Source organism: Terrapene carolina, unplaced genomic scaffold (genome assembly GCF_002925995.2).
Source record: "Terrapene carolina triunguis isolate 2854851 unplaced genomic scaffold, T_m_triunguis-2.0 Scaffold33891, whole genome shotgun sequence".
NCBI classification, from domain to species: Eukaryota; Metazoa; Chordata; order Testudines; family Emydidae; genus Terrapene; species Terrapene triunguis.
This window is the reverse complement of record NW_020698242.1, coordinates 6,190,332-6,204,962: the sequence shown is the minus strand read 5'-3', so window position 1 is coordinate 6,204,962 and position 14,631 is coordinate 6,190,332. Positions and strand designations below refer to the sequence as shown.

At 42.3% G+C, this 14,631-nt stretch overlaps 1 protein-coding gene across 1 annotated transcript; it reads right to left on the bottom strand.

The window, feature by feature from the left end:
- Positions 1–1,361: 1,361 nt before the first annotated feature.
- Positions 1,362–11,945, bottom strand: LOC112106852 (ATM interactor). Its single transcript, XM_024200315.2, has 4 exons — positions 11,700–11,945; positions 5,955–6,080; positions 4,278–4,477; positions 1,362–3,268 (listed from the first exon to the last, which is right to left on the bottom strand). The coding sequence occupies exons 1-4, from the start codon at positions 11,937–11,939 to the stop codon at positions 1,432–1,434; spliced, it is 2,403 nt and encodes an 800-aa protein (XP_024056083.1). The 5' UTR covers positions 11,940–11,945; the 3' UTR covers positions 1,362–1,431.
- Positions 11,946–14,631: the final 2,686 nt, after the last annotated feature.

Genomic DNA, 14,631 nt, shown 5'->3' with positions numbered 1-14,631 from the left:
AATAAAGTTACAAGAAAATACAAAAGTTAGTAACACCTCGGAAACACTAAAAGAAAGAAAAAAAAGTGATGCAAGGCTCACAGCAGAAATTCACATCAGAATAACTGCCTCTCCATTGAAATATATGACTGTTGTAACTGATCAGCTAGGAGAAGAAAGTAGATGAAGGAAATCTCCATGCTTTGAGTATAATCAGCTTTTAACAGATAACTGATGAAGTGAAGCCAGGGGCAGGAGGGGCTGCTGAGCCCACTGTGCAGAGGACCAATGTACCTGCTGCTATACAGAGAAGTCAGCAGCCTCAAACACTCTGAACTTTGGGAGTTCTCCCTAGTCTTGTTCTGGAAGCGTAAGATTTAAGAGTAGTAATTTAGTCAACAGGCTTTCAGAGAATTCAGTCGTTACAAGTCTAACAGTTTCTATGGTTTTTGGTAAGGTTCGTAGTTATAGTATAACCAATATACTATTCCTCAAATTAGCAAATAACTGTGCTATTGGTAGGTGAATTACAATGTAACCTGATGATTTGTTCTGATCTTTCACTCACACAGACATTCTAATATTTAGAATTTCCTTGATTTTGTTTGCATCAGAACCAGGGTTTCTTGCAAATCACAGTTTAGGAACACAAATCCCTCCTTGAAAAGTCCAAAAATACTTTAGACCTGTATGCTGTTTTATTACAGTATGTGCAGTGAAGTTACTGCACGATAACTTTAAGAGTTAAGTATCTCAAAAGTTCTTTTTATACCCTGTTAACACCAACGCTGATTATACCAATTCAGAGAGAAGTAAAAACAAGTTTCGCTACTTACATTAGTTGCACTTTAAATTATATATGCAATAATCAGCAAATTTGTGATCCAGGGTCATTTTTGGGACAACTGCTTGGAAACTACATCTACTAATAAATTCCTCAACATCTATTTTTGTATAGGACGGGTAAATCTTGCCATATTATAATCTTGTCAAATCTAACACTTTAAAAAAACAAAAAGCAGCTTATGCCAAAAAGGGCTTTTTTGGTGAGCGAGATGTGTCAGAATTAGATAGGCCTACTTTTGCGTCAAGACAGTAAGCCCAGGTCTGAGCCAGAAGTATATAGGTATAGACAAATATAAAAGCCTGAACTGAGATTCAATGGACATGTCGATATAGCTTTATAACACAGATCAACAACGGTAGGCACCACAAGAACATTCACTTTAAAAGTTCAAACTTACATTAACAGGTTACAAACATGTATACATATTCTATGTTTAAGTTACATATACAACAGCTTAAGTACCTTATGCATGAAAAGGTTTTTTTAGACCAACTGCATATGGGCAACTACATTCAACGTAGACAACTTGGTCAGTTCCTTCTCCCGCTCCCCACCCCAATAACTTAGTTTCAAACCACAAGGAAAACAATTTTATTAAGTAGCACTCAATGGCTTGTTCCAAACTTCTGACAAACCAAGGAACACAATTCTGCACAGGTCTGTGTTTCTACTGAACTGAACTGTGACTCCATTGTATTCCAGGCCAAGTCAGCCAGAAGAAAGTCATCCATAGCTGTCTGTGTCTCATTGCTGGTAAGGAATAGGCTTCCAAGGGTCTCAAAGCAGCTATCCATAGTCTGTGTTTCAGCACTATTCAGCTGGACTTTATTTTCTATATTTTGACTAGGTATATTTTTAGCAGCAGAGGGTATTTCTGTCTGGGTTTCGGTATCAGATGAGTCAGTGCTCATGGAGAAGCTGGACTGCTTCAAAATACTTCCCAAAGGCAAATGGGTGCTACTGTCTAAGAAGGAATTTAAGTCTGTCTGTGTCTGGGTATCAAACATTTCCAAACCTAAGAAGTTAGAATTTCCTCTGCAGCTATAGGATTGAGTGGCACTGTCCGAAAAAAATAAGTCAGTCTGTGTTTCAATGTCCAGAGATTCCAAGACCGGCTCAGAGTTCAGGTTACCAAGTTCACTCTCCTCAGTTTGTGTTTGAATATTGGAAGCTGAAAAGAACTCTTCAATGTCAAAGTCTATTCCCGTGCTCTGTGTAGGGCCAGAAGGCAGATGTGTATCAGCACCAGAGCTAGTGTCAGACAAAAGACCACGATTATCCAATGTCTGGCCAGACATGTTACCTGAAAAGATGTTTTCCAGATCACTTAGTAAGTCCATTGTCTGCGTTTGATTATCTGTCATATTTTGCTGCGGGAGTATATTAGTCTGTGTATTGAAGTTGATAATGGGTTCAGATTTTATTGTATCCTGACTCAGGGTCTTGCAGTTACTTCTTTGTAGCAATCTTTGATCCATGTTTGCAGCCATTAAATTGTTTTCTGGGAGCCCAATCTGGGTTGAAACATTGTAAGCCGAATGAACACTGTCAAAAATGTCATTGCACATTACAGCCTGGTCCATTTGTACTCTCCCATCAATAGAGTTCTGCGTTCTATTGGTTTGAGTCTCTCTAGAAACACCACATGACTGGAAACAAGCCTGAGCAAAAGCATCAGTCTGGGCAGCTATGGATGAAGTCAGTTTAGAACTGGGCAACAGCGTCTGAGTCTGAACACTAACTGGTAGCGAAACCTGTGAACTGAATGTCAGGTCTGTCTGAGAGCAAGAGGATACAGAAGAATCAGGAGTCCAGGCTGCAGCTGGCATAAAGTTCTGTGAAATGTAAGATAAGTCAGTTTGTACATTTATTGAAGAGATTTTATTCTTGTGACACATGCTCCCCAGCTCTTGTACTGTACTATTTGACGTTACTTTACCCAAATTGACTTGGACACTGGTGCTAACTGGCTCAACATCACCAGAATTTGCCGTTTTTGAAATAGGCACTGTGTCTTTAAATACAAGTGCTTCAGCCTCCAATGCTGGTATCAGAATTCCTATAGACTGAGGTAATAAGTGAACAGTACTCATAACAGAGCCTTGATTATCAACAGCCACTACAACAGGTTTGACAGAGGAATCTGTTGCTGATACAAAAATAGGCAAGTGAGCAAACTGCATTACTGGAAGTTTAACCAAAGCTACTTTGGGCTTTGGCAAAAGCATCTTCGGTGTACACTTTGGCTGTGAGAGCGTTTGCTTACTGATATTAGAACTGCAGGAGCCTTCAAAGGAGGCCATTAGTTTCATGTCAGATGATTCCAATTCCTGAGTGCAAGTACTACTGGTGCGTGCATTGATGAATGCTTCACTCGCTTTCTCTGCCAAGTGCTGATTGGAAACCTCAGTGCACATTTTCCTTTTCTTACTAGGTGGATCCCTGTAAACATGATACATTAAGAATTTATCTCACAGTTTAGAGACCAACAACAAAATCCTCCCTCCCAACTCTTTCAATCATGGCACTAGACCTTGTGGGAGTGGAGGTATAAGTTAAATCCTTCCATAGGTCTGAATTGGCAGAAAAACTAATCCTGACCATGAGCTTTTTTTTTTTTTTTTTTTTTTTTACTTTAATAAGGAAGAGAATGAAGAAAATGCTAAAAGAGTAACCTCTCAGCATGTTGGGTTATGGTGTTTAAGAAAACGTTCAAAGTTTCCAAAGTAGGTAGTTACAGTCTTATAGAAAATTGGAGCCTAGGTTTTCTAACCCTTGCATACAAGAATGCACAAGTATTATAATCTTGCAGCATCTCACTCTGCAAAACACATACAGTAGTAGGATTCAGTAAATAGATTGCTTCATGCATGCACACTATTAGGAAGATTTATGCACATTTTATAGATGGCAATTTTTAATACTTATCTTTTTATTAACTGCCAATCTTATTGTTTTACTAATGAAAGCAACTGACACTTACGGTGCTGTATAAGTGTTAAGAGTAAAAATATTTAATTAACATTGCTTACTTCAGGCTACAGAACTACACTGGGTGTGCACATTCCCTTTCTACTTTCATAGGACTGCAGGTCGCACAGTTCCAACAAGAATCAATAGTAGCTTTAACAACAAATGCAATAAATGTCACCAGCAATAAGAGGACCACAGCTGGTAGCACTTCTTGGGCTAGACACTAGAAGCTTGATCTTACATAGTACTGGACACTCAATTCCCATTGCCATCAATGGAGCTAGGACTGCTGTAAGTAACGGAAGGAAGAAGTAGCAAACTGCATTAGTATTAGTGGGAGTTAACTGCATATAGGTAGGAGACAGGCCCACCTCCTATCAACCAAAAGGAGTTAATTATGAGGCACATGTAGGAAGATGTCATAATACTTAATATAAAATAAATTAAATCACTTAATCAACAATAGCTTCACTGTTACCTGTGCTCTGCAGGGATCTCATGGCCAGTTCTGTAAACATGAGACAGTAATGCTGTTCTGCTGGCATAAGGGCACCCACAAGTACACTGGAAAGTCTTGCCACAGTCTTCTATATGTCGTTTCAAGTCCCATTCCGTGCCATATGAGTTGCTACATTTATCACATTTGTGCTTCTTTTCAGCATGCATTTTCATAAAGTGCTAAAATTCACAGTGAAAGTTAGACAAGTTAGCAATACAAAGGAATTGGTTAAGAGTCATTTCTTTACAAGACAGCTACAGTGTTACACATGCAAAACAATTTAGGAGATATGCTAGTCTTGGAGAAGAGTGAAAAAACTATCCTTAATTAGAAACAGTTTTAAGAATTCAATAGAAATATTTAGGCATTTCATTGAAAAAAAGATTTAAAAATTTAAATATTTTCTTGCACTGCTCGAGGCACAAACAATACAATACTATACTAAAGCCGTGAGAACTACAGAATGAAGAGAAGTCTAGTTTCATTGTCCAAGTTGAGGTGAGGGCAAAAAGTAAACAATGAAAAATTGCTTAAATTAGTTTTAATTAGTTATTTGTACAAAAAACAGTAGTTTAAATGTGATTTTACACCATCATTGACTTTCTAATTGATTTCCATTGTTTTACTTGGGAATAAGTCTTCATACAATACCAGAGAATGAACTTGTTGGCAATCTCATACACCTGGTCATTCATTTTATGTCATCAATTCGCACAGCTTTTAGATATAGATTAACTACTGCCACTTAACACTTACAGGGCCTCCTCCTGTACCATTGACATCAATGGGAGATTTGCCATTGACTTCAGTGGGCACAGGATCAAGCCCACAGTGCCTCTCATTCAAGGATCTTGCTATTTATTAACATTATTTAAATAATCAAAATACCCATCCTGAGAGAAGCACTCTCTCTCTTTCAAAAAAAAACTAGAACAAAGAGGAGAGGCTAAGTGAGTTGTCCAAAGTTCCCAGAGCAAGTAAACAGAACCCTTTATTTATGGCCCTGAGCGCTAGCCACTAGACCACATCACTACCATGCTGGATCATGCAGCTGACTGACACTGAAGATGATTCACAAATGTTGGCAGTTGGATTTTCAACAGAATTTAATACTTTTCATAAAGAACGCATAAGTGACATTTTCTTAACAAGAGAGAATCCTGATTAACATGCAACAGAAAGTCATCTGTCTAAAGACGTCAACTCTTGAGACAAAAGTACAGGAGTTAGTCTTATTTCTTATCCATTTAAGATGGCTAATAATTTTAAACCAGCTTATTGCCGTTTGACTTTTTGTTATAATTGGACATTTATGGAAAAATGTTAGCCATAGGTCAGCTCTTTGGAAAATTTGTATCTGAATGACCGTTTCTAAGTTGTTCATTTTTTTATCATTTTTTTTTTTAAATGAGAACATGCCAGTGCCTGTTAGACACAAAGGCCCAAGTCTTCCAAAGTGGATGTGCAAACTGCCATCTGCACACAAACTGCGGTTTCTCCACACACTTGCTCTGCAACTTGAGTATATACATTGGGATGTCTGGTACGTGGGTTTGGATACAGGAAGTTATATGCACTCTTGAAGATTTGGCCCATGTTGTCCCCAGATTCCTCTTATACTATTACTCAAGGAAAAGTAGTCCAGAAAAAAAATACCTGTTTTACAAGTGAAAATTGGGAAAATGGTCTGTTTGGTCCTCTAGGGCAGCCTTCAATAGGACAGCAGTAGAATTTCTGTGTAGTTTTCAAACCCTTCCTTATTGATGCATTTATTTTTCCATCCTGAAAAAGTACATTTTTATTAAAAGTTGGCAAATGGGTCTGTACTATTAATACAGTGTTCAGAATACAGATTAAACTTTGCTCAACGTTTACCAGCCTTGACATTCAAGCTGAAAACTCTTTGCTAAGTGAATTGGTAGATTACCCATCTCAAATGGAATTGCTTATCTGTTCAGATACTATTTTGTAACCAGCAGAACTCTTCAGGAATCACAACTGATGATCCTAGAGCAGTATACTATTATTTTACTTCCAAATATTAAATTCTCCCCACCATAGAGGAAATACTTTCAGAATCTAAACAATTTACACATGATATTTCTTAACCTTTTAGAGTCCAAAATGAATGGATCTAAATATTCACTGCATTTCACTAAATATTTACAGTGTTCCAATACACTGTAGTTTTAATTTTTCAGAATTGCATTATGCTTGGTGTTTCCAACCGGTAAGGTTTCTACTTTACAATTTATATTTGCCTGGAACAATCACACTGCCATTAAAGTTGCTGAAGCAAGTAAAATTAAAGAACTAGAGTTCCATGTGCCACTTAATAAACTTTTTGTGTGTGCTTGTATGCAGTCTAGATGTTCACAGCACTATACTACAGAACCAGAATACCAATAGGGACAGATTCTGCTTAGTTGTCTCTGGAAGAGACATCTCCCTCCCCAAGGAAGATTCCCTCAGTCTCAACCACATTATTCTGCTTTCCACATATTTCAGCCACCTGTGCCTGGACACTTAGGGATAGTCGCAGGTTACTAGCCAAGAAGGAATTTGGGGCTAAAATACTCAGCTGCACCGGAGCAAAACACAATGCTGCTGGGAAGCATAAAGACAAAAGTAGCACCTCTTCTGTCCCTCCAGATCCTGGAACTGGCTGGGGAGCCAAACTCCAGGCACTACAACCCTGGAGATCTCTCTCTGGTACCAACTTTTGCAGTGTGAAATTAGATTTAACTTGATCTGATGCGTCCGGGGGCAGACTGCTAATCTGATGTTGGATCCAGGGACCAGCCCCATAAGGCCTCCCTCATGAAGGCACAGAGCCTCTGCTGCTTATCAATGCAAGCTCAAGGTGTGAAGGCCCTACAATAGAGCAGCAATCCAAGTAATGGTTTACCATCGCAGGCAGAATAGCAGGTACCCACATCTGTCTCCAGAACATAGAGGGACACATCACAACACTGCTTAATACATCCTTCTTACCTGAGACCTCAGAACCCTGATAGACATATTGGTAATAGCCAGAGAACCGTAGGGCCAAAATAAAAACCTACCAGTACAACAGTACAACACCAGAAGTTGAGTTTTGGATTAAAAAGACCCAAGAAATCACCCTGGGAACAGAGAGAAGGTCCCTGCACCTGACCACAGAAATGCATAAACTGAGGTAGTTTGGGACTGCACAACATTTTTATAACTTCTGCTTCAAACATCTTAAGTGAGAAGGGTGCTCATGCAGCTCCAACAGGCATCGTTTTCCAGAAAGTTCCTGCAGCATAGCATGAGGTGAATCAAAGTGAAGCTTTAACAGCTACCAAACCAAGATACATTATGTCTTCAATGAATGGAACATAATCAATGCTATACAAGTTTGTCAAGCAACTTATGTTTCTAAGCATTCAAACCTGTTTTCTAGTAAAAGACATTTTGTTGCAAGTTAGTTTTACTAATACTACAAGTCCATACAATGAAGTTCCAAGAATATAATGAATGAGATGGTCAACTCTCTCATTTCACCAAAAGAAAACCTGACAGATTCTTCAAAAAGAACAGGAGTACTTGTGGCACCTTAGAGACTAACAAATTTATTAGAGCATAAGCTTTCGTGGGCTACAGTCCACTTCTTCGGCTGTAGCCCACGAAAGCTTATGCTCTAATAAATTTGCTAGTCTCTAAGGGCTGGTCCACACTGGGGCGGGGGATCGATATAGGAAACGCAACTTCAGCTACGAGAATAGCGTAGCTGAAGTCGACGTTTCTATATCGAACTAAAAGTACCTACTTCGGGTCCACGCAGCGCAGGCAGGCTCCCCCGTCGACAGCGCTTCCTCCTCTCGGCGAGCAGGAGTTCCGCAGTCGACGGGGGAGCGCTTCTGGGATCGATCTATTGCGTCCAGATGAGATGCGATAAATCGATCCCAGAAGATCGATCTCTACCCGCCGAATTAGGCGGGTAGTGTGGACCAGCCCTAAGGTGTCACAAGTACTCCTGTTCTTTTTGCGGATACAGACTAACACGGCTGCTATTCTGAAACCTGACAGATTCTTGAACTTCGTCAATTAAATGTTTTGTGGAGTTTTGGGATAAAGTTTTTACTTTCACCTCTTTTCCTCTGACTCCTGAAACTATCAAAATTAACTGCAGTCAGAGAAAACTAAAAACCAGTAAGTTCCAAGATCGTTATCTTGTTACACCACGGTCCACCACCACGACATTACTAAGGGTCAGATTGATTATTTATGTTGTAAAGGTTTAGTACAGAGGTTCTCAAACTGTGGGTCGGGACCCCACAACCCCATTTTAATGGGGTCGCCAAGGCTGACGTTAGATTTGCTGCGGTCTGGGGCCCAAGCCCCACCTTCCGGGCCGAAGCATGAGGACTTCAGTCAATGGTGGAAGGGCTTTGGCTTTGACCCCCTGCCGGGGGCAGCGGGGCTTGGGATTGGTCTTTGGCCTACCCAGTGGGGGCTTCGGCTTTGATCTCCCCAGCCAGAGCGGTGGGTCGCAGGTGGGCTCAGGCTTCGGTCCCCCACTCCTGGGGCCAGGTAGTAAATTTTGTTGTCAGAAGGGGGTCATGATGCAATGAAGTTTGAGAACCCCTGGTATGGTAGGTGCCTAAAGAAGCAGATAGTCACCTAGCGGAATTCTCAAAAGTACCTAGACACCTAGCTATCACTGACTCTCTAGGGTGCTTTTGATAATTCCACTAGGTGACTATCTGCTTTTTTAGGCACTTAGTTAGCAAGTTGGACTTAACTGCTAAAAGGGTTTAGTAAGAGAGGTAAGCTGTAAAACAATACTGAATATGGAAGAGGCAACTCTAGATATATTAGTAAAAAGTTTCCAAAGTTGGGACTATGTGTATGTAGCTCTAAACTAAAGTATCATTCAGTCAGTCACGACCAGATAAAGTGTCATTAGAATCTGTATCTCCAAAAATTTAATCTCCATAGACACTGTGTGTTCCAATACTAGCCTGATCTATTACCAAATGGAAAGTTGAGTACAAGAAATCTCATGAGTGTTCTCGGCACTCTGATAACAGTTCTGAGAGCTATTACAGCAGTTTATGTGGAGAAAGAACACATTGTATTTTCTTCCCTGATAGCAAACTTGGAACACAACAGTTAAATACTGCAGTAACTGTGGTTCAAAATGATGGCCTGCATGGATCCAGGAGTGCTGCGTGCACCTCAAAGCACAAGCTCGGAATGTTTAGAAGAACAATGTCTGCTGTAACTGCGCACAAACCCTATGTATCCCTTGTGTCCCTCAACCCCAGGACGCATCAGCTGATGCCACTCAATTCCTTCTAATTGCTTTTGAGCCGAGATCCACCTAGGCCAACTCGACCAATAATCAACAAATCTAACTGGCTATTTCCCTAAGAAAATATGAGGTTTTGGTGCCTGGGGAACTATTATATGTTTGTATTCCCGTAGCACAATGTGGCCAGGGCCTCCAGGTACCACAGCAATACAAATAATGAATAAAATGATGAATGATCTTTTGAAAGAAAAAACCCCAAGCTACTCTTAACAGTATCTGTTATTCTTGAATCTTTTTTTTTTAAATATATTAAAAGATATCACACACAAAAACCACAGAGACACAAACCAAACACTAAGTATGCATATACTGTTAAACAAGTTTATACATTTCACACTGAAGGGCGTTCTAAACAAAAAAGCTGTTGCTAGAAAATGCATCATTCTCCCCATTGTAATAGAATAAACATGATACACTAACCTAGAACAGCCCATCAACACCTATATAAATCTTCTAAACAGTGGCTTTAGAAACAATTGGACAGTTTACTGTGTTTCTAAAGAATGCTAACTATCCCTTGCAGAGGGCTTTAAAACTGAGAATGGGACCTTCCCATCTAGATGTTAGATAAATCAGAAGGCAAGAAGGACCGAGGGGACACAGATGTAGTGCTGGACAAATGGTAGGCAGTCAATGCTCAAGTACACACTTGGAGTCAGGTTGGGAGCATGGGTCAGTATGCAGACCTGGTGTGTATTACTTTCGTGAATGCTCAGGGCTGTCAGCACCAGAGGTGGCAGTCAATATCAGGACCAAGCGGATCTAGCTTAAGTGCAGACTCACTGACTTTGGTACTTGGAACCAACAGTCTTAGGTGCATACCAAGAGCTCCGTAAGTGCCGACGCTGTGGGTGCTCTGGGGCTGGAGCACCCACAGGGAAAAAAAATAGTGGGTGTTCAGCTCCTCTCCCTCTCCCCCAGAGCCTCCTGCCCCCTGGCAGGCCCAGCCCATCAGTGCCACCCCCTCCCACCCCCCAGTGCCTCCCGCCCATCACAATCAGCTGGAACTGCGGGGGGGGAGGGGGCGGCAAGGAGTGGTGGGGGGGAGCATACTCAGAGGATGGGGCAGAACAATGGTGGGAAGAGATGGGGCAGGGCCTTGGGGGAAAGGGTGGAGTGGGGGCAGGGCCTGGGGTGGAGCAGGAGTCAAGCACCCCCAGGGAAAGTGGAAAGTTGGTGCCTCTGAACAGCTAGACATGGTGCATGCTCAGAAGATCAAGAGGTGAGGAATAATGGGGACAAGCAGGGGTATCTGGATCTACACTTGCTTACATCGTGCACAGTGCTGGGCTGGGGAGTTTGATTCTATGGCCTTGCTGAGGTGTATGCTAAAAGCCAGGTGTATGCATTTGTGGGAGGGAGGTTCAATACACGGGCCTTCCTTGGATCAGGGTTAGGGGATTTTTGAGGGGTGGAGGGGAGGGCCTGGTTAGACTTGCTCAGGTGCATGCTCAGGAACAAGCAAAATACGGGGTTCAGCACCTGGACCTGAAGGGTCTTGCTGAGGAACATGCTCAAGGCAAGGGGCATTCGGTATCTGGACCCAGTGGGCTGGGGGTCAGGACCTGGACCTGGTCAGGCTTGCTCAGATACACACTCAGGGCTGGGGGTAGAGAATATGAAGGGTTTAGTACACGGGTTCAGATACGTGATCAGAGTAGGGAAGGTTTGGTACTTGGACCCAGTGAGCCAGGGATGTGTTGTTCAGGTGCTTGGGGAGGGATAAAAGGGGTTAGGGATCCAGACCAGCTGGGCTGGGAGAGGGTCAGTACCTGAAACAGATGAGTCTTGTTCAGAGCTAGGAGTGGGGAATATGAGGGTTTCGATACCTGGTCCCAGCAGGCCAAGGGAGGTGGGTCATGCCCAGGTGCACGCCGAGGGGAGGGTCAGTACCCGGAGGCGCTGGGGCACGCCCAGGTGCACACTGAGGGGAGGGTCAGTACCCGGGCACGCCCAGGTGCACGCTGAGGGCAGGGTCGGGTCGGTACCCGGACCCGCAGGGCTATGCCCAAGGCAGGGGAGGATTGTACCCAGACCGCTGGGCCGGGGAGGGTCAGTACCTGGACCCGGTGGGCCTTGCTCAGGTGCATGCTCAGGGCCGGGCTGTTGGGCAGGACCTTGCCGCAGCCGGGCACCGTGCAGAGAATGTTGGTCCGCACGGCCCGGGACAGCTCCGTCACCGACGGCCGCACGAGCTCCCGCGGGGCAGGGCGCTCCGCCTCAGGGGCCGAAGCCCGGGGCCACCCCGGCCCCTCTCCGCACCGTCCGGGCTCTGCCGCCGCAGCACCTGGCGCCGCCATGTTGTTTTCGGCCGCTTACAAACAAACCGGCCTAGCCGCAGCAGCACTTCCGGGCGGGCGACGGAGGCAGCTCATCGTGTCATCTTGTAACTTGAATATTCATAAGAGGCGTGACGGGGCTCGGCGCTGGCCACACCCCTTGGCACTGGCTCCGCCCATAGATACGCCTCCGCTCCGCCCGGCATCGCTCAATCTTCACTTTTCCTTCTGCCGCGGGGCTGGCCCGGGTCGCCTCGTTCCCGACTAACCGTCACTCTCTTCTCACGGTGGGGCGGGGGGTGAGGGCTCCAGCTCGGGGTGCGGGCTCTGGGATAGGGCTGGGACCAAGGGGTTCGGATCGGAGGGCAGGAGGGGGATCAGAGTTTGGGGCAGGCTCCGGGCAGCGTACAGGTCTCCCATTCGGTCTTGCTTGGCTCTTTGCAGACTCAGGAAGACAACACTCCATTTCAAATCTATCTCAACAGCCATAACGGTGAGAAACTCAAATTGAGATTGTGAATGCTATTCTAGGGCAAAGGGTGAGTGCCCTGACAAATTACACAGCACTGAGACAAATGGCAGGATTTAAACCACCCTTCAACTTTTAGACAATCTATAATTTGTCTCCCACTACCTTCCCAGCACAGCAAAACCAACCTTTAAAAAAGTCCTTAAGTCTATGAAGGGATACAGTGAATATATGTTCATTTTGATCTCATATGACTAGTGAAATTCTTTTAAATTAACTACATAATGATCCAGGCTCAGAACATGCCTGAGGGTTATAAAAATCTGGAAGTTGACAGCAAGGTTTTTCTTTCAGGCATTAAACAGAAATAGTGCATTTCAAAAAAATTTATTTTAATCACTTAAAAATGTATGGCTAATAAATGATATGTATAACATTACCCTATAAAATCTTATACTTTGAACATATGTCCTCCCATTATATCAAACAGGAAAATAGACTTCTCTAAATGAAAGGAGGAAAGTATTAAATTAGTAGCTTTTATTCTTCACCTCCTCTCCTTGTGGTTAAAAATAAATGTTACATGAAAATCAGATCTGGGTGTGAAAACTGAGTTAGATACATAAATATTATTTTCTCTACAGTAACTGTGCTTCTTCAAGATGTGTTAGCCACATGGATTCCTCTCTTGATGAACATGGGCATTGTGTGTGAGATTACATTCTTGAGGTCACATTTGTGCCCAAAGTGTCCTTGTGCTGCACCCACACAAGAGAACATAAAGGGCAGAGCAAGCCCAACCATCCCTCAGTTCTTTTGGCAATATAGAATCCCAGAGGAGTAGACTTGGGGGGACTAACAAGCAGTTGGCTGTCTGCTTGGAGGTGGGTACTAGGAGTCCTACTTAAACAATGAATGTAGGACATGCCAACCAAAACAGGCATTGAATCTGGAAGACACTACTGTGATGGTGGCAGACCAGGTCATGCTAGAGTGCAATTCACTTGTGTATTAGTATAGATCAAAATAATGGTTAAATGTATAAGTGTATTGGGTGTTTAAACTTCATGAAAACTAATGGGATGTTATTTGCATTGTTCTCACTTATCTATTCCTGTTATAATGTAATGGTAAATATTTATATAAGAACGGCCATACTGAGTCAGACCAATGGTTTATCTAGCCCAGTATCCTGTCTCCCCACAGTGGCCAGTGCTAGATGCTTCAGAAGCACTGTGTATACCCTGTAACTAAATAACCCATCAAAGAAAAAAAGTCCTTCATTAGCATTGTACAAGTTAAGGACTTTAACAGAAAATGCTGATTTCAAAGCAAGTGGCCATTCTGTATGATGGTTGGAGGTCAGAAGACTAAGTACTCACTGTCTGTTAAAAGAAGAGCCCACAGCTTGTCACTCTGCAGTAAATAAGGAATGGGCTCACTCACTGAACGAGAAGGAAACAAAATATCAAATAGTTCCTCCTTAACAGAGTACCATCGATCCTGCGCACTGAATGAGGCAGGGGTCCTGTCGAAAAATAGTATGTGTTCAACTAATTAAAGATTATATCAATGTATGCACACCAGGGAGCCAAAATAAAGTTGCACAGGTAACCTTAATTCTGGCATTTCCTAACTTTTGAGCGCTTGACTTTGCAACCTTAATGTTTTAACATGTTTTTGCACGTTAATTCATTATAGAATGAAAGTATATTTAGGGACATTAAATATGCTGAGAATTGCCAAAGATAATGAGAAGATAAATACTTTAGATAGGGAACTTTCATTCATCTGTTATGGATTATGCTTTTATAAGTAGTCTTCCCCTTCTTAGGGGGATTGTGGAGAGGCCTTAGTTTGGATCACAAATTAAAACAGACTCTTAATAGTAATAGCGTAATATTATACTTAAACACTTTCAATTCTGCTGAATTTTAGTTAAAAGAAATGTACTTATAAAATAGCAGCCTAGGTCCCATAGTGTACAATACAAAGGATTCAGTTTATAATCATTACAAAAAAAAATATTCAGTATAAATGGGTCATACTGAAGCATCTCAAGCCAAACAAACTTCTACCAAGAAGTTCTACTTTAAATTTTTATTGGTCCTTTCAAATGTAACAAAAACAAAATCACACAAAAGTTAACAAAATAGTTTGGTATGCTATACCACAATCTTTCTGAAAAATTCTCTCTGCATATGGACATTATCTAAGCGAATAAAAAATTCAAATACACAAAAT